General features: G+C 39.9%; 2 protein-coding genes across 6 annotated transcripts in view; both read left to right on the top strand.

Annotated features, from left to right (window-relative positions):
- Positions 1-12650, top strand: part of Synj2bp (synaptojanin 2 binding protein) — a 40718-nt gene extending 28068 nt beyond the window's left edge. For 2 of the 4 annotated variants that reach the window (NR_132136.1, NM_025292.7), the window contains 2 exons: positions 205-300; positions 2678-12650. Coding sequence is in view for 2 of the 4 variants with exons in the window: in NM_025292.7 (NP_079568.1) it covers positions 205-300; positions 2678-2818 (237 nt within the window). In the remaining 2 variants the exon portion in view is untranslated. Of the gene's footprint in view, positions 1-204; positions 724-2677 lie in introns of those variants that run through there. The other 2 variants (NR_132142.1, NM_001309814.1) reach the window with 1 other exon arrangement.
- Gm20498 (predicted gene 20498) overlaps positions 1-19495 on the top strand; it is a 174060-nt gene that overhangs the window by 28068 nt on the left and 126497 nt on the right. For both annotated transcript variants that reach the window (NM_001309848.1, NM_001309847.1), the window contains exon 3: positions 205-300. In NM_001309848.1, coding sequence (NP_001296777.1) covers positions 205-300 — 96 coding nt within the window. The remainder of the gene's footprint in view (positions 1-204; positions 301-19495) is intronic.

Below are 19495 nucleotides of genomic sequence, written 5' to 3'. Positions count from 1 at the left end.
AGGTTGTTGGAAAACCTAACTTTGAAAATGAAGAAACTTCCTTCTACATGCTCAGTAACTTAGCTCATATTTCTAGACCTTGGAGTTTGACCTGAAAGAGTCTGATTTTATTTTTAAGGGATTGGTTCACTGCATAAAAGTAAATTGTTCACTTAAGAGACTTAGTCTTTTGCCTTTCTGACTTCTCTCTCTTGCTATTGACAGGTAAATGGCCAAGATCTGAAGAACCTGCTGCACCAAGATGCTGTAGACCTCTTCCGTAATGCGGGATGTGCTGTGTCCCTGAGAGTACAGCACAGGGTAGGTATTACCTGCACCTGGATATGGGACAGTAGGCTTTTACACTGTTCTTGTGAATAGGTTTGTAAGCTTCAAAGTCTGCTTTACTTTATCTTCTGTTATGATTGCCTTTGTCAGCATAGGCAGGAGTCCTTTAGGATTTCTGCCTATCAGTAAAAGAAGTATGTAACCCAAGTTCTACCTTCAGTGGATTAAAGTTTCATTAAGTGAAAATGGAAAGAAAGTAGAATTACTTGGTAAGAGGCCAAATGAGGATACAGAGGCTGAAGAAGATTGAAAGGAGCTAGTGTAAACAAACAAACAAACAAACAAACAAAAAACCAAACCCCAAAACAAAAACAAAAACAAAACAAAATTGGAGAAAGCAGAAGTCAGTTTGAACTATGTGGTGAGACTCTGAAAGAAAACTCAAACTATTAAAAAAAGAAGAAGAAGAAGAAGAAGAAGGAGGAGGAGGAGGAGGAGGAGGAGGAGGAGGAGGAGGAGGAGGAGGAGGAGGAGGAGGAGGAGGAGGAGAAGGAGAAGAAGGAGAAGAAGAAGAAGAAGAAGAAGAAGAAGAAAGAGAAGAAGAAGAAGAAGAAGAAGAAGAAGAAGAAGAAGAAAGAGAAGAAGAAGAAGAAAAGAAGAAGAAAATAAAAAAGAAAAAAAAAAAACCAAAAAAACAAATACCCCCAAAACATAAAGTGATATCCAAGAAAGCAACCAGAGCTGCAAACAGAACATTGGTGTGTTGAACACAAAAGCAAGTGATAAAAGACAGTATAGTATTGGTCAGCATCTGCTTTTGCAGTGGTTCTTCTCTGGTTCTAAAGCATGGAGAATTTATGTGGGCACATGTTTCAGATATGATAAGGGTTCCTTTTGGAGAATATGTGTTCACTTTAGAAACAGCCACAAATAACTTAGAATGCAACAAGCAGTATTGGTCCAAAATTTTATCTAACCTGAAGACCCATGTCTTTTAGGACTTGTCATCATTTGATAAATGGTCGAACAGCAGTTTCAGAAGACAGTTTGTGCAGTTGCTTCCCTATAAAATGGGTTAGGGTTTCATGGGCTGGATGTAATGAGGTTAATCTAACTGGAAGAAGATGGTATTGTTATTTCAAGTTAACCACTGTCTTAGTCAGGGTTTCTATTCCTGCACAAACATCATGACCAAGAAGCAAGTTGGGGAGGAAAGGATTTATTTAGCTTACACCTCCATACTGCTGTTCATCGCCAAGGAAGTCAGGACTGGAACTCAAACAGGTCAGGAAGCAGGAGCTGATGCAGAGGCCATGGAGGAATGTTTCTTACTTGCTTTCTTCCCTTGTCTTGCTCAGCTTGCTTTCTTAAAGACCCCAAGACTATCAGCCCAGAGATGGTACCACCTATAAGAGGCCCTTCCCCCTTGATCACTAATTGAAAAATGCCTTACAGCTGGATCTCATGGAGGCATTTCTCATCTGAAACTCCTTTCTCTGTGATAACTCCAGCCTGTGTCAAGTTGACACAAAACCAGCCAGTACAACCACCAAAAATTGATTTAAGAGGGGCCACCCTGTAAAACAGGGCTGGAATGAAGAAAGACAATGCAGATATAAATTAAGGAAATACTTCAGGCATGGTGGCACACACCTTTAATCCCAGCACTCCGGAGGCAGAGGCAGGTGGATTTCTGAGTTTGAGGCCAGCCTGGTCTACAGAGTGAGTTACAGGACAGCCAGGACTACACAGAGAAACCCTGTCTCGAAAACCAAAAAAAAAAAAAAGACATTGAGAATGACTAGAATGTAGGTTGTTTATCTCCAAGTCTTTAATGTCTACTCCAGATAGATTTCACCTTTATCTGTACCTAGCATTTTGAATGTGGGCATGGAGGACAAGGTCCCATCTTAGGAGCAAGAGGCTGAGTTAGAATCTTTCCAAGTAATGACATTGTAAGTGTGTTGACAGAGTTTGGATCTGCTCTTATTGTATTAAAATGACTGATGTTCCTTGTAAGTAAATGTTTTTAGAAAGGTTTCCTTTCTCACCCCTCTTCTGCTCTGCAATATCCAGACTTCCTGAAGGATCATTAATTTTCATCTCACCCCTTCATTTTCCTGTTAGGAAGCATATATAACAAGGTAGAGACATTATAGAAACAGAAATTATCTACTCTACTCTGTGAGGTCCCATTAAGCTAGTAAACAAAAGTTAAATGATTCCCTACCAAAACATCTGTGAGAGTGATACTTCAACTAGGACAATAGTTTGTTTCTTTTGTTAGTATGTGTGTGGGTTTTATAGCTTTGGGTGATAGAGACTACATTTGCAGGTCATTATCAACTTGGATCTTTTAGTTGTTGCATACACAGTAGTCAGAGAGTTAATATTTCTCCTTCCCTTTTAGTTACCAGTGCAGAATGGACCTATAGTACATCGAGGTGAAGGAGAGCCAAGTGGAGTTCCTGTAGCTATGGTGCTGCTACCAGTGTTTGCCCTCACCATGGTAGCAGTTTGGGCCTTCGTGAGATACCGAAAGCAGCTTTGAAATGCTTGCTGTCTTCCAGTGTGTCCAATGAACTCTCTCTCTCACTCACCATCTCTGACATCCTCCCATATTCTTTCTCCTCCACATAGCCAATACAAGATTTAAAGTGACTGCTTATCACCCAAAACCCTGCTATTCAAAATCTCCTATTCTAATGGAAGAGTACAGGGGTTATTTGAAGAAAAGCTGTGGTGGTGTGTGTGTGGGGGAAGCCTTGCTTAGAATGAATGAGAAGTTACATATTTTACTAGGACTGCCAATAAAAACTCAGCTATCATCCAAAGAGGAAAAGCTCAGCCTTCCTGTCTCCATGGACGACACCTTTCTCTTAGCTGGCATGCTGTGATGGCTAGCTGTGCTATGTGAAAGGAGGAGCTGATTTTGTTTTTTTTTTTTTTTTTAAATGCTTTTTCTTGGGAAGTATTTGTGGCCTTTAATTTGTAACTATATACCTAGATGCCTATATTGGACATAGGCGAATGAAGTTTTTTCTTTCTTTCGTTTTTATTTTTTTTAAATTAAAAAAGAAAATATATGTATACAGTAATACACACACACACACACACACACAGTAGCATAAAATTGATGCCTTATGGAGAATTAAAGAGGTAAGAAAGCTACTGGTTCTTGGGTTTCTAATGGACAATTTTGGGGGACTAGGGGATCATATTCCCTCATATATAATCAAGACTCATATTGAAAAATGAGTTCTGGATTGTAAAGAGAACTTACTTTTTCCACTTGCCTGTAAGTCTTTGTCCACAAGTTAAAAACATACACAGTGCTAAGGAATGATCATAACTGAAACATTTCAAGAACTATTAGCAGAGCATGTATATTGAGGATGGGGAAGTTAGCTTTAAAAGAGAATGCTCAGTCAGTGACATTAGGAAAATAATGACTGAAGCAATTAGTTAAAAATTGTAGAGCAACTGGTGTTACTCAGTAGCTACAGTGCTGTGGGAAATTGTAGTAAGGCATCTCTACTCAAGTCAATTTGTTCAAAAGGCTTTGGGATATACAGATGAGTCCCACAGTCTCTGAACTGCCTTAGTTGCTATTTTACAGTACTGTTAAAGGATCCATTGGCATGGGATGGGAAGCAGCAGGGCCCAATCAACCATCAAGACATCTGAAAAAGATCATGTCTCAAGGTGGCACTTGAGCCTTCAAAACTGCTTAACAATTCTCAGTTTCTAGTGTCAGACAAAAAGCCTAAGGGAAGGAACTGCCCTCCTGGTAGGATGGACCTGAATCAGCCTGCTTCTGACTGAGTTAGGATGAGAAGGCATTGGTATGGGTTTTCTTTTTGAAAAAAAAAAAAAAAAAAAGTATTTTTTGAAAAAGGTATTTTCCCCCAAAGCTATAAACACTAGTTTTGGTTTTAATAAGGTTAATGGACCATTTTTCAAAAAGGAGAAGGAATAAGTTTTGTTTGTTTGTAGAGGGTGCAAGGAAATTTGGTGAGCATTTCTGAGGAAAGCCTGAGTACACAGTGTAATGAAGAGATGCTGGAGATGCAGGGATATTGGTGAGGTGGGAGCTGTCCTGTTTATGTAACATCTAAGTTGGTTTTAGAGTACTGAGGATAGTTGAACCAAGCCTATTTTTTTTCCACTTTAACAAAATAATTTCCTTCTTTTCAGTAAATTGGCCAGACTATTATTTTGACATAAGATTATGAAGAGTTTTCCCGACAGTCTAGCAGTCACTTAACAGATGTTGATTGCACATTAGTTTTGTCAGGACACCTTTATAAAAAGAGAAATGCACATATTTCATCCAAAGGGACATTGTGGTTACAGTTAGGAAGGAAACCCTTAAAATGGAGTTAGTTATCTAAGTGTAAGTTGTTTATATTACAGACAGCAAAAGAAAATAGCTCCTGAGGTCTGGACACTGAGGATTTCATAGAAGAGGGAATCGTTAGGTGCCAATCATCTAGTAAGAGCATGCATAAATAGAGGAAAAGTTAAGAATCTTATCAGGGTGAGTAATAAACACAACCAGTAAGAAAAATATTGCCATCCAAAACAGAGCACAGTGCAGCAACATAGAAGATAAGCAGATAACCAGCAAGTATTGTAAGGAGTTCAGAAAAGGAAAGCCATCGTGTAGTGGCATCAGGGGAGAATGGAAAGGAAAGTCTAGAACAGTCCAGTGATACTTTACCTCTGGGAAAACTCTTGATACAGGGAGACATTTGCTTTAAACAATCTTCACATAACTAAGCCATTCAGTACTTTTTGAAACTGACTTAGTAACAGGAGTCATTGTAAGCTCCATAGAAGGCAAGACGCATTCCACATCTTGTCTTGACCAGCAGCACTCTGGAGGCCCAGTGTCTGCTACCCTTCTTGTATCTGATGGCATGGGTAACAGCTCTGCCATGGGCCTGCTTACTTCTAGTATTCACCTCAGGGCTTGGAAATTGGTTTTGAAAGGCTTTTAGACATAGAAAGTAAAACTAATGGCAAGGAGGATAAAACACTGTTGTGTGTTGTATTGTTGATCTAAATAAAAAATATCATTGGTAGAAGTTTTACTTTGGTTGATAAGGATTCTGATAACATTTGGGTCTCCTTAGGAAAGAAACACTTAACTAAAACATTTAAGTTTTAGGCAAATACTGTAATATTTCACTCTTAGTTATATGAAAACTAAATGAGATGTTGAGAATCTATATAGATTATTCAAATTTTATGTTTCTTATAGACTGACTCAAATATTCCTACCACCTTAAAATTATATATGATGCACCTACCACATAAATTATAATGTTTAATGTTTTGAAAATGGATTATAGGTATTTTTAAGTTTTCATAAAGTATTTCTTATATTTGTCATTGTGAATTATATGTAATTCTAATAGACACTGTTTGCTTCAGTTGTTTTTGTTTCCTTTTCCTACAGTTTTCTGTGTGGGTGATTTCATTTAATTAATTGGACAGTCTAGCCACAGGCAACAAATAGAAATAGTATTTGTAATTATAGTCTATGCCAGGGACTGTCTTAAACTGATTAGTAACACTATGACTTACCCTGAGATCTAAGTATTGCTATAAAGAGACTGAAGAGGAGAGAATAAAGTATTTTCCTAGGACTACATAGTTGGTAAAAGAGAATCATGATTTAAACTCTGGACTATGGATGGCAGTATCAGTAATATTCCCTCATAGCTAGCAGTCCTCATGCAAGGTCTCTGAACAAAAGCAACGTATCACCTGCAAATGCTTGGGTTTCATCCCATTCTTATGGAGTGAGATGAGTGTGTGCCAGCCAGCAACTCTGTCCTTCTAGGTAACTGGTTCATGCTGAACCTTGAGATTCACCACTGTCAGGAGCTCTCTCTCTCTGCTTAGAATCATCCAGACAGCGGGCTGGTCAGCCCACATTAAATAAGAACATGTGGGACTAGAATTCAGTCAACAATGACATGTTTCATCAGGTGGTTAAAATGTACAGATTCTGTTGGAAATGTTCCATGGTATTTCAATAGCCAGAATGAAGAACTGGGCTAAGTCCAGAGCTCTGCTCTCTGAGCATCTGCCCCAGATACAGAGGCAGAGTATGAAGTGGAACATTGTTTTATTCCTAGGTGCTCAGGACAGACTGATCAACCTCCAGTAACATATGTGGTTAGTAAGTGCTTCAGCTTGTGTAGCCATTAATAACCAAGTCATAGGATTGTGAATCTAAAATACTCCTGGGTAAAATTTGTATTAGAATGGAAAAAAAAATGAGGGTCAGAAAGGTGAGCTAACTTCAAGTTAGATACTCCCCTCTATTTTGGTCTCAAATTTGTTTTAGTGTGTCCACAACATGAAAACATACAAAAACTATATTTTAAAAATCAGTTTACTTTCATCTTTTCTCTTTAGGCTTTCAATAAAGACCAGAAGGACTGATAGACAGCTAGAGAGGATCGTGTAGGCATCCAGATTAGAATGGAAGAATCCATTGAACAATCTGAGAAAACTAATCAGGTGTTGTTTTAATCACATTAGTTTTAAGTTAGATACATGCTCTTTGTAGTATTTTGGGTTTTATTGTGCAAATAAGCAATTAAAATATATTTAGAAGCCAAGTATAATGGTACATGTCTTTGCTCTCAGCATTAGGATGCAGAGGCAAGCAGATCTCTGTGAGTAGGAAGCTAGTGTTAGATCTCCCTCACCCTCTCCTCCCTCTCCCTCTCCCTCTCCCTCTCCCTCTCCCTCTCCCTCTCCCTCTCCCTCTCCCTCTCCCTCTCCCTCTCCCTCTCCCTCTCCCTCTCCCTCTCCCTCTTCCTTCCTCCCTTCCTCTTCTTCTTCCCTGCCTCCCTCTCTCCCTCTTCCTCTGGTGTGTGTGTGTGTATGTGTGTGTGTGTAGTCATAAGGATTTTATTTTACCCACTTTGAGTGGAATGTATCTTTGTACAGATAATGATGTTTTTCTTCATTTAGCAGATAACTATCAACACTAGTACAGAAATACAAAGATAAAATTTAGTCACTAAGCTGGAACAACTTACCTTTTGAGAGTGGGTGATCTTTTTTTGTATCTTTTTAACATCACTGAAGAATACAGGGTTTGACTTCCTAAGCTCTCTACCTCTCACAGTAGTTTCAGGGTTGGCTACTATCCTAGGTTAAGTGTGCACGCTCGACTTGCCCAGAAAGCATATGCCACAACAGGATCCTTCTGCACACGTTTATTGGGAGAGCTTGATTGCAGAGGCGAAAAGACCCAGAGCCCAGAACTGGTGCTGCTTATATAGGCCTAGGAGAGGCGTGTCTCACACCCGATTGGTTATGCTTTCAGTACCTCATTTACATATCTACATCCGATTGGTTATGCTCTCAGTACCTCGTTAACATACCCCATTTACATATCTACACCCGATTGGTCATGCATTCAGTACCTCATTTACATGTCCCGGGCCAGGCAGTGACTAGGCAAAAAAACTCTACTGCACATGCGCATATTGGTTGTTTACCCAAACTTATGGGTGGTGGCCAGCGGTAGTAAGCGCCACCTTGTAATGGCATATATGGCTTCCCACAGTTAAGCCTTCTTTGCTGTACCTTTTAACTTCAAAATTTTATTGAGACCAGTCCTCACCTACAGTGTGCAGTTATGATTTTTAAAAAAGAGACAGTATTTTAAAGAATTCTGACCAGTGGGAATGAGATTCTGAACTGCCATTAACTCTTGTGTTGATATGTATATAGAGAGTTCAAAGCATGTGACTATTTACCCGATGCACTTAATAATACAAAATTTGACAGAAGAAAGCACTGTTGATGAAAAATCCAGCTCTATTAAACACTAATGCCTCTAACTGCGAATTCCCCTCATGTTCCATTACTATAGGGGAGACAGGGAAGAAAGGAGGACTAATAAAGGTTTTCAATGCAATTTTGTTATTTGCCAGCAGAATGATTTACAAAAGAACTTCGTAATATATTGACTAGTAACAGGAAACTGGGATGATTCTTTTCAGTGTTGACAGGTTTGCAAATGAAGACACAGAATTGAATTTCGTTTCAGTTGTAATGCTATGTTTCTAATTCTGTTTGAATACGAGTTTATTATTACTGGATACTTGTATACCTTCCAGGCTTTTCACTTCTTGGAAAATTATTTTCTTTAAGTACCTTATGTTATTTCCTTTCTGCTCTGATTCTTTTTTTTTCTTTCAGTTTTTAAAATCTACTTAGAATATTAAACAGGATGGAAGTAGAAAAAAACTCATATGAAGTCCTCTATGAAAGGAAATTGTGACAAGTTCCTGATTGGACAGAAACCATTCCATCTCCAAGGGAGAATATGCAGTGTAACTGTGTCTTCATAGAATGAGTTAGATAGTGTTCCTTCTGTTTCTATTTTGTGGAATAGTTTGAAGAGTATAGGTATTTTGTCTTCTTTAAAGGTCTGACAGAATGGGACTCTTTAGATAGTATATCTGATATTTGGTATCTGTCTAGAAAATTGTTCATCTATATTTTCCAGTTTTGTTGAATATAGGCTTTTGTAGTAGGATCTGATGCTTTTTTAATTTCCTCAGTTTCTGTTGTTATATCTGCCTTTTCATTTCTGATTTTGTTAATTTGGACACTGTCTTTGTGCCCTCTGGTTAGTCTGGCTAAGGGTTTATCTGTCTTGTTGATTTTCTCAAAGAACCACCTCCTGGTTTGGTTGATTCTTTGTATAGTTCTTTTTGTTTCTACTTGGTTGATTTCAGCCCTGTGTTTGATTATTTCCTGCCATCTACTCCTCTTGGGGGTACTTCTTTTTGTTCTAGAGCTTTTAGGTCTGCTGTTAAGCTGGTAGGGTTTGCTCTCTCCAGTTTTTTTTTTTTTTGTTTTGTTTTTTTTTTTTTTTTTGGAGGCACTCAGAGCCATGAGTTTTCCTCTTAGGACTGCTTTCATTGTGTCCCATAAGTTTGGGTATGTTGTACTGTCATTTTCATTAAATTCTAAAAAGTCTTTAATTTCTTTCTTTATTTCTTCCTTGACCAAGTTATCATTGAGTAGAGTGTTGTTCAGCTTCCATGTGTATGTGGGCTTTCTGTTGTTTTTCTTGCTATTGAAGACTAGCCTTAATCCGTAGTGATCTGATAGGCATGGGATTATTTCAGTCTTTTTGTATCTGCTGAGGTCTGTTTTGTGACTGATTATATGGTCAATTTTGGAGAAGGTACCATGAGATGCTGAGAAGAAGGTATATTCTTTTGCTTTAGGATGAAATGTTCTATAGATATCTGTTGAATTCATAACTTCTGTTCTTTTCACTCTGTCTCTGTTTTGTTTGTGTTTCCCTGATCTGTCCGATGATGAAAGAGGGGTGTTGAAGTCCCCCACTATTATTGTTCGCGCTGCATTAACGTTTGTTTTATGAATGTGTGTGCCCTTGTATTTGGAGCATAGATGTTCAGAATTGAGAGTTCTTCTTGGTAGATTTTTTTCCTTTGATAAGTATGAAGTGTCCTTCCTTATCTTTTTTGATGACTTTTGGTTGAAATTTGATTTTATTCAATATTAGAATGGCTACTCCAGCTTGTTTCTTGGGACCATTTGTTTGGAAAATTGTTTTCCATCCCTTTACTCTAAGGTAGTGTTTGTCTTTGACACTCAGGTGTGTTTCCTGTATATAGTAAAATGTTGGGTCCCGTTTACGCAACCAGTCTGTTAGTCTATGTCTTTTTATTGGGGAATTGGGTCCATTGGTGTTAAGAGATATTAGGGAATAGTGATTGTTGCTTCCTGTTATTTTTATGTGTGTGTGTATCTTCTTTTGGGTTTGTTGAATGAAGATTACTTTCTTGCTTTTTTTAGGGTGTAGTATTCCTCCTTGTGTTGGGAGTTTTCCATCTATTATTATTCTTTATAGGGCTGGATTTGTGGAATGATACTGTTTAAATTTGGTTTTGTCATGTAATATCTTGGTTTCTCCATCTATGGTAATTGAGAGGTTTGTTGGGTATAGTAGCCTGGGCTGGCATTTGTGTTCTCTTAGGGTCTGAATGACATCTGTCCAGGGTCTTCCAGCTTTCATAGCCTCTTGTGAGAAGTCAGGTATAATTCTGATAGGTCAGCCTTTATATGTTACTTGACCTTTTCTCCTTGTTGCTTTTAATATTCTTTTTCTTTGTTTTGTGCATTTGATGTTTTGACTATTATGTGACGGGAGGAATTTTTTTTCTGGTCCAGTCTATTTGGAGGCTTGTAAGCTTCTTGTATGTTCATGGGCATCTCTTTGTTTAGGTTAGGAAAGTTTTCTTCTATAATTTTGTTGAAGATATTTACTGACCCTTTAAGTTGAGAATCTTCACTCTCTTCTAAACCTATTATCCTTGATTTGGTCTTATTGTGTCCTGGATTTCCTGGATGTTTTGGGTTAGGATCTTTTTGCATTTCGCATTTTCTTTGACTGTTGTGCCAATGTTTTCTATGGTATCTTCTGCACCTGAGATTCTCTCTTTTATCTCTTGTATTCTGTTGGTGATGCTTGCATCTGTGACTCCTGATCTCTCTCCTGGGTTTTCTATCTCCAAGATTGTCTCCCTTTGTGATTTCTTTGTTTTTTCTATTTCAATTTTTAGATCCTGTGTGAGCACTAAAAGGGGTGTAGGGGAAGGAGGGGGAAGGGCAGATAACCTGCGCCCAGCCAGAGTTCCTCTTATGCTCCAGGCAGGCGGATACGGGAGGGGTACTGGGCACTGTCCACTCGGCCCTGGGTGGGCATCTAAGCCACTGACCCCACTCAATGGTGGGGGGAGGGCGGACAAGGGGCAGCCCCCAACCGGGGACCCCAGGGCGACACCGGGTTGCCCTGGGGTTATTGGAGAGAGGCGAGAGTAAACACAGTGGGCCTTGATGAACAGAGACAGTCTATGGTTTTAGAGCTTTATTGTAGAAAGGCAGGGAGAAAGAGAAAAGGTAGAAAGAGAAAGAGACTGGCCATGTCCGAGAGGAGAGAAAGGGGGAAAAGGAGAGAGAGAAGAAAGGCTAGAGTAAGAGGGAGAGAGCAAGAGGGAAAGGGTGAGGAGAGAGCAAGGAGAGAGTAAGGGGAGTAAGAGCAAGAGAGTAAGGAGGGGCCAAACAGCCCCTCTTATGGTGTGCTGTTATCTTTACTGTTGCTAGCTAGCCTGAAAGTCAGAAGCTTGGGACATTGCCTATGTGACTACTAACCATGCTTCTCTTGTGGGAGCTGAGGGGGCAGTAACTTTGACAGGAGCCAGGGTTCCAGGAGACATGAGAGAACTCCTTCCATCCCATGTAAGTGAATTATCACCACTGGGTCCCGGGATTCAACATCTAGCCTCAACTGGAAACCAGGCTGTCTGTACATAGCCCAGAGCCCCACAATCCTGGATGATTTTGTTCAATTCCTTCACCTGATTTGTTGTGTTTTTCTGTAATTCTTTAAGGGATTTTTGTGTTACCTCTTTAAGGGTTTCTAGCTGTTAACCTGTGCTCCCCTGTATTTCTTTAAGGGAGTTATTTATGTCCTTCTTAAAGTCCTCTATCATCATCATGACATATGATTTTAAATCAGAGTCTTGATTTTCTGGTGTGTCGGGCTATCCAGGGTTCGATAGAACTGAATTCTGAAGGTAGAACTGGATTCTGATAATGCTAAGTAGTCTTGTTTTCTATTACTTATGTTCTTGCTCTCACCTCTCGCCATCTGTTTATCTCTGGTCTTAGCTCATCTTGCTGTCTCTAACTGTGACTTGTCTCTCCTATAAACCTGTGTGTCAGCATTCCTGGGAGACCAGTTCTCTCCTAGAGGAATTTGGGTCTGGAAAGCTGTGGCACAGGGTCAATTCTGGGTGCAGACGGAAACCAGAAGGATCCTTTCCTTGGCTGTTCCTTAGTTCCTGTATCTTGATGGCTTTGGGCTCGTCCCTCTTGGTCCAGGAATTTGAGTAGAAGTGGTGGTCCTACCTGTGCTCACTGATTTGTCAGCACTCCTGGGAGACCAGCTCTCTCCCAGCGGTATTTTGGTATGGAGCGCTGTGACACAGGATCAGCTTCTGGTACAGATGGAAACTCGAAGAATCCTGTCCCAGGTTGCTCCTAGGCTCCTCTGTCCTGATGGCTCTGTGTGAGTCTCTTTCTGCTCTAATTCTTATATCCCTTGGATCCCTGTATGTAAACATCAGCTGTTTCACAGGTTGCATGCCTGAGAGCTACTTGCAAAGCAAGTAGACATAAATCACATTAACTAGGACTCATCACCAATTCATCAGTGATCCTGTTTCAAGATCACTGTTTGATACCAGTGTGTCCAGATTTGCCTCTTGAACTATGACACTCAATAAAGACCTGTTTAACTTATTGAACGTTTACAGTCTTGGATTTTTTTTTCTTTAGAAGACTATTAAGTATTTCCTTATTTTTCTGTCATCTTCATAAACCAATATCTCTGATGGGACAATGGGAAGGGGAAAGAAACATAATTTTGAGGTTTACTTTACCCAAGAGGCCAACACTAGGACTCAGCACTATCATAGAATTTCTAACAATTCCTGAGTGCTGACCAGGGTCCTAGTTATTATCCTAAGCCCTTAACATTTCACTTTAGGCTCACAAAACTCTTAGAGAAGCTGTTATGTCCGTTTTACAATGAGATGAACAAGGCATAGACAGGTTAAGAAACTTGCCCAGGTCACACAGTTACTTAATGTCAGCTTAAGTTTAAAGCCATGCAGTCTGGCTTCAGAGTCTTCATCATAATCAGAACACACTACTGCCTCTACTTTCTAGGTGCTAGATACTGTATTCTACTGCACTTTCCCAGTATTAAACTCTCAAAACTACAAGGCAGTTTGAGTCGTTCCAGTTTTATAGGTGAAATAAGTCAATGGTTAAAGATGATAAACTTGTTCCAGATGTACAGCTGTTTTGTTACCAAACCTGGCAGTTTACTTCAGACTCAGAAAGTCTAGTAAATGACTGGGGTGGTGAGATGCCTCAGCATATAAAGGCACCTTTTACCAGGCTTGAGGACCTGAGCGATTTCTGGAACCCACATGGTGGAAGACATCTGACTCCCCCAAGTTTTTCTCTAACCATCACTCCAGCACCAGGACAACAACTCCTACCCCTAGACACACACACACACACACACACACACACACACACACACACACACACACACACACGAGAGAGAGAGAGAGAGAGAAAGGGGGGAAAGGGGGAGGGGGGAAAGAGAAATAATTTAAAAATGTTTTAGGCTTGCAGTTCTTATATTTTTGCATTTATAGCCTGAAAAGAACAATGAATATTAAAAAGATATGGTTCTATTCCAATAAAGTTTTATGGTTATGCGTTACTAGTGATACAGTGTACTGCCAATCCTATGACATCATAAACTATATGTAGGCAAACCTAGAAGGTAGAGTCTTTTCTCAGATTTAAATTCATGTAGCATGCTATTAAACCTTCATATATGTAAACATAGAAAATATTTAGTAAAAATACTAGTCTATGGGAATTTTCAGTTACTAAATTTTTCAAGAACTGTCTTATATGCAGTCCATAGGTGGCTAAAATACTGTATGTTCCATTACTAGTTATCAAAACAAACAACTCCAAACCTGTCCATATTAGGCTCTTGGTCACATTACTAAAAATTGTAAACCTAACCAGGTTCATCTGAAGTAATAAAAATGGAAGAAATTCTTCAAATGTTGATCGGTTTGAGTCCTAAATGGAAAACCATGACATATTTAAAGAATGGCTCTAAAATATGCAAAATATGCATTAGCATATTCTGTAGTCATGGAAGGCTCAGTAGGGAATGTGCTTGCTGTGCAAGCATGAAGGCGTAAGTTTGGTTACCCATTAACCACATAAACTTTGACCGTAATGGTACTATATAACAGCAGCAGTACGATGAGGAGACAGGATTCAAATGGAAAGCTACAGGTTCAAAGATTGCTACAAATTATAAGGTGGAGAGAGAGGAAGATACCCAATGTTGACTACGGCCTCTACACAAGCACATAATATGGAGTAGGGACAAACATACACAACAACCTCCAAGAAATAGGTGCCAGAAAAAAATCCTATAAAAATTTCCCTTGTTCTTTATTTGAAAGTGAATTGAACAATGACTATTGCTAGAATTGAATGTGAGCATCTGTCTTGGCTAGAATTCCATCCTTAAGATTTAACTGTCTACCTGAAAATATTAAACTATGTTAAGCGTTTACTTTATAAATTGGCCCTTGACAACTGAAAAGTTGGATAGAGCTTTGCTCAATTTGATAACTCTAGTGGCAGAGGTAAAATTGTATCAGCAACTTTTCTTGTTGGTGTGGCAAAATTAAAAACAAAAACAAAAAAACAAAACAAACAAACAAAAAGGGATACATTTGTCTCAGTTTGACTGAGCAATCCTACCACAGCAGGCAAGATATGCAGCAGGGGTGTGAGGAGACAGCTGCTGTATTGTATCTGCCACCAGGAAGCAGAGTGATGAATATTGGCACTCTCCCTTCTATTCTTCACCCATGGTGTTGTGATCCCCACACTTAGGATGGATCTTCCCGACCTCATTTAACCTAATTTAGAAACTTCCTTACAGAGTTGCCAAAAGATTTCTTTTCCATCAATGTGACCATTAAGATTAGCTACCATCTGTCCTCTTGAGATGCCCAAACCATAAACCACAGAGGCATACACCCACAGCCAAACAGTGGATGCAGCTTGGGGACTCTTAAGGAAGACTAGGAGGAAGGATTGCAGCCCCTAAAGGGAGAGAAACTCCACAGGAAGATCAGCAGAATCAACTAACCTGGGCTTGTGGGGCTCTCAAAGACTGAACCACCAATCAAAAGAACATACACGGGCTGGAACTAGGCTTCCTGGTACATATGTAACAGATGTGCAGCTTGGTCTTTCCCAAACAACTGGAGCAGGGGCTATCTCAAAAGCTGTTCCCTGTATGTGCGATATATTATTCTGTTGTTCTAGCTGGGCTGCCTTATTTGGCCTCAGTGGGAGAGGAAGAGACTTGATGTGCCAGGGTGGGTGGATACCCAGGGGGGGGGGGGCTACCCTCTCAGAGGAGAACGGGATGGATGGGGGAAGGATTGTGGGAGGGGATGACCAGGAGAGGGGCAGTTATGTGGCCTCATTTATCCTATAGCTCACACCCCATAGAAAACAGGATGGTACTGGAAATACCCTAGAGAGTGCTTGTGATCACTTTTATCAGAGAATGTGCATAAAGGACTAAGAGTTTTCTAGTTTTGTGCTAACAACCTAATTGTAACTTGTTTTAGCTAAATAAAACGGAACTGGAGTAAATCTACTCTCAACCACTCCAGTTATACTCAGAAGTTACATCAAATGGTAAGGAGAACCAAAATAAGATTTTTTTTTTGACATGTTGTCTTAGTGATCATAGAAGGAGGTTATGGTTTCCAGGTTTTAGCAATGTACCAGAAATCCCCACACTGATCAAGTTTGAAGGAAAAACATTTTTAGGGAAAGAAGATAGATCAGGGGTTCTTCAGTGTTGTCCCTAGAACCTCAGTTTCAGTATGACCTGGAAGCTTGTTAGGAAATATATTTTAGGTTTCATCCATCACCTGCGCAATCAGAAACTGGCGATAGGGCCTAGAATAGATTTTTAGTATTCTCTATAGGATTCAGAGACACACTAATGTTTGACAGTCACTAGTACAGAACAGCAAGATGACTTGGGGTAATGGTTCTTGCCACTAAGTCTGACAACCTGAATGGTGAAGGACACACACACACACACACACACACACACACACACACACACACACAGCACTGAGACAGAGGTATTAATGTGGAAAAGAATTGTTTGTCTTAGCTACTTTTATATTGCCGTGACAAAACACCATGATCTAGATAACATATAAAACAAAGTTTAATGGCAGCAGACAAGCATGTATAACACTGGAGCAGTAGCAGAGAGCTTACCTTTGATCCACAGCAGAAGATATATCTTGGGAGGGGAGGGGAAAGGAGAGAGGTCGGGAGGAGGAAGGGCAAGAGTGAGACTGGCATTGGGTTTTGAAACCTTAAAACCCATTCCTAGTGACACACCTCCTCTGACAAGTCCATACCTTCTATTCCTCCTCAAACAGTTCTACCAACTGGGAACCACATATTCAAACATTTGAATCTATGGGGTTGCTTCTCATTCAAGGACTTAAGGCTCTAACATAATGTTTCCCACAAGGACTAAAGACAAGCTTAAGGTTTACAATTTAAGAGGATCCATGAAATATCCATAGAAGCCACTATCAATTAGATAATAGTCAATTCTACAGGAAGGAATATCTGTACTACTTGACAGAGTATAACCTTGGATAAGCTTGTTACCTTTCACTAATGTGGATATATACTTATATGAAAAGGATAGCATATTACTGATAATAGCACTATCTAGACTATATGTGTATGATTAATCCCATTATAAATCACTAGCTGGGTGCAGGGCTTTGATGGAATATGACTCAGAACGACGATGGTCTTCTATGTAGTGAGGAGGTCAGAAAATGCCCAGAGTTTTGGAGCCAGGCCCCTTGATTTGTAATATCTGTTGAAGTGAGAACACACTTAAGTAATATGGACACTGGATGAGTTTTGAAATGTCATAGGAAATGAATTTAAGGTGAAAGTTGATGCTGTGTAAGTGCTATACACTTCACACTATTTTAATAAATCTTGTAGTCCCTTATGGTTTCATCTTTGTACAGAGAAGATTTTTCAAAACAACAGAAAGATGTCAATCCAAGGCTAGGTATAATGGCATACACCTGTAATCCTAGTGCTCCTGAAGCAGGCAGATCAGCACAGTCAACCAAGAACGATAAACACCAGCTTTGAAGGAGACACCCTTCATAATTTATAGCACCCCTGTTATTAGAGACCTATCCTGTCAATCCTAAATTCTGATCCAAAGTAATTTTAGTATATCTACAAAATTTTCTTCTAATACTTCTAACTGTGTTGTTTAACCTCTCAGTTTAAAACTGCTCACCCTTATACTACTTGATTCACACATTTGCAGATCTCTAATCTACAGTCAAGTGAAGACACAGGGGAGGGAAGGGATTGACAAAAAGTCTTGCTTTAAGAAATGTTGTCGTGGACACATCAACGTTTCCTTTGATTTAATGCAAATTACGTCTTTCCCCCAATATTAATATTCAAACTCTGAAATACTGTAGCTATCCTCCTGTTTACTTGTTTGTATGCTACTAACAATAGTGACACTTTTATACACTAACACAATACACAGTGTGCCAAGTTATAAGTCAAAGGCTATGGAGCTCTGAAGAGGGAATAATTTATGTTGCCTATAGAGTACAGTGGACTTCAAGTACTATGGGAGTGTGTAAATTGGAGGTGTGTAAATTCATGGCATATTCAGTAAGGAATATTAGTATGGAATGAAAAGTGGCAAAACCAACCAACTAAACAAAAACACCACCACAACAAAACAGCACCACACTGTAGTCTTCTAACAAATAATTTTAAACTTGCTCTGAAAATTGTAGAGACAGAGAGGATCTTTTAATTATGTATAAACCTGTCTTTCCAGTGCTGTGTGAGATTAAGATCATTCAGTCTCCCCTTTGCCTTTATGCCCTCTTTCCCCCTGACATAGATGTTATCCTAAGCTTAAGGAGATACGTAGCTTCTCCTGTGGTTACTTGTGAGGCTACTCCCAAAGCATTTCAGTGGCATCAGAGAGACAGAGGCAGAGGCAAAGGTTTTCTCTGTCTCTTCCTGGAAAAGACAAGGCAGGTGTTTTGTTCATCCAAACTATCATACTTTCTAGTTTGTGTCCCTATTAGATGACCTGTTTCTTCTTTTTTGTTTCTGTGTTTCTTGACTCATCCAGAGGCACACAAACAATGAAAAACAAGTGTTCATTCATTAAGTATAGGACTTCATGAAATTCGCAGGCAAAAAAAAAAAAAAAAAAAAAAACCTAGACTATATCATCTTGAGTGAGGTAATCCAGTCACAAAAGAACACACATGGTATACACTCACTGATAAGTGGATATTAGGAAAAAAAGCTTGGAATATTCATGATACAACTTATACAGACCATATGAAGCTCAAGAAGAAGGAAGACCAAAGTGTGATGCTTCAGTCCTACTTAGAAGAGGGAACAAAATAATCATGGGAGATAGAGGGTGGGAAGGTTGGGAGGAATAAAGGAAGGGGAGAAGAAAAAAAGGGGGGGCAGGGTCAGGTGGGAAGAAACAGGGGAGATGTACAGAGCCAGGATCAGGGAACTGAACAGAAAGGTGTGTTGCAATGGGAGATGAACAGGAGGTAGCCAACAGAAGGTCCCAGACACCAGGAAAGCAAGAGGTTCCCAGGACCCAATGGGGATGACATTAGCTGAAATACCCAACAAAGGGGAGGGAGAACCTGTAGAGACCATATCCAGAGGTTAGACATGACCCCCAGTTGAGGGATGGGGCCACCCACTTTTCTCAAAAATTTTAATCCAAAATTGCTCTTGTCTAAAGAAAATATAGGGACAAAGAGTGGAGTAGAGACTGAAGGAAAGGCCATCAGAGACTGCCCTACCTGGGGATCCATCCCATATGCAGCTACCAAACCTATTGTTGATCAATACCCATACAGCCATCACTATTGCCGATGCCAAGAAGTGCTTGTTGCAAGGAGCTTGATATAGCTGTCTCCTGAGAGGCTGTCAGAGCCTTACCTATACAGATGTGGATGCTCACATCCAACCATCGGACTGAGAACAGGGACCCCAATAGAGGAGTTGGGGAAGGACTTGAAGGAACTGAAGGGATTTGCAACCCCATAGGTAGAACAACCAATCAGATTCCCCAGAGCTCCCAGGGACTAAACCACCAACCAAAGAGTATGCGTGGAGGGACCTATGGCTCCAGGTGCATTTGTAGCAGAGGATGGCTTTATCTGGTATCCATTGGAGGAGAGGCCCTTGGTCCTCTGAAGGCCTGATGCTCCAGTGTAGGAGAATGCTAGGGCAGTGAGGTGGGAGTCGGTGGGGGAGCACCCTCAAAGAAGCAGAGAGTAAGGAGTAGGATAGAGGGTTTGCGGAGCAGAAACCGGGACGGGGGATAGCATTTGAATTGTAAATAAATAAAATAATAAAAAATTTTAAAAAGTTCAGTTACAACTGATGA

This window comes from Mus musculus, chromosome 12 (assembly GCF_000001635.26).
Source record: "Mus musculus strain C57BL/6J chromosome 12, GRCm38.p6 C57BL/6J".
Lineage (NCBI taxonomy): Eukaryota > Metazoa > Chordata > Mammalia > Rodentia > Muridae > Mus > Mus musculus.
The sequence above is the reverse complement of the archived record's forward strand: the minus strand, read 5'-3'. Positions and strand labels throughout refer to the sequence as shown.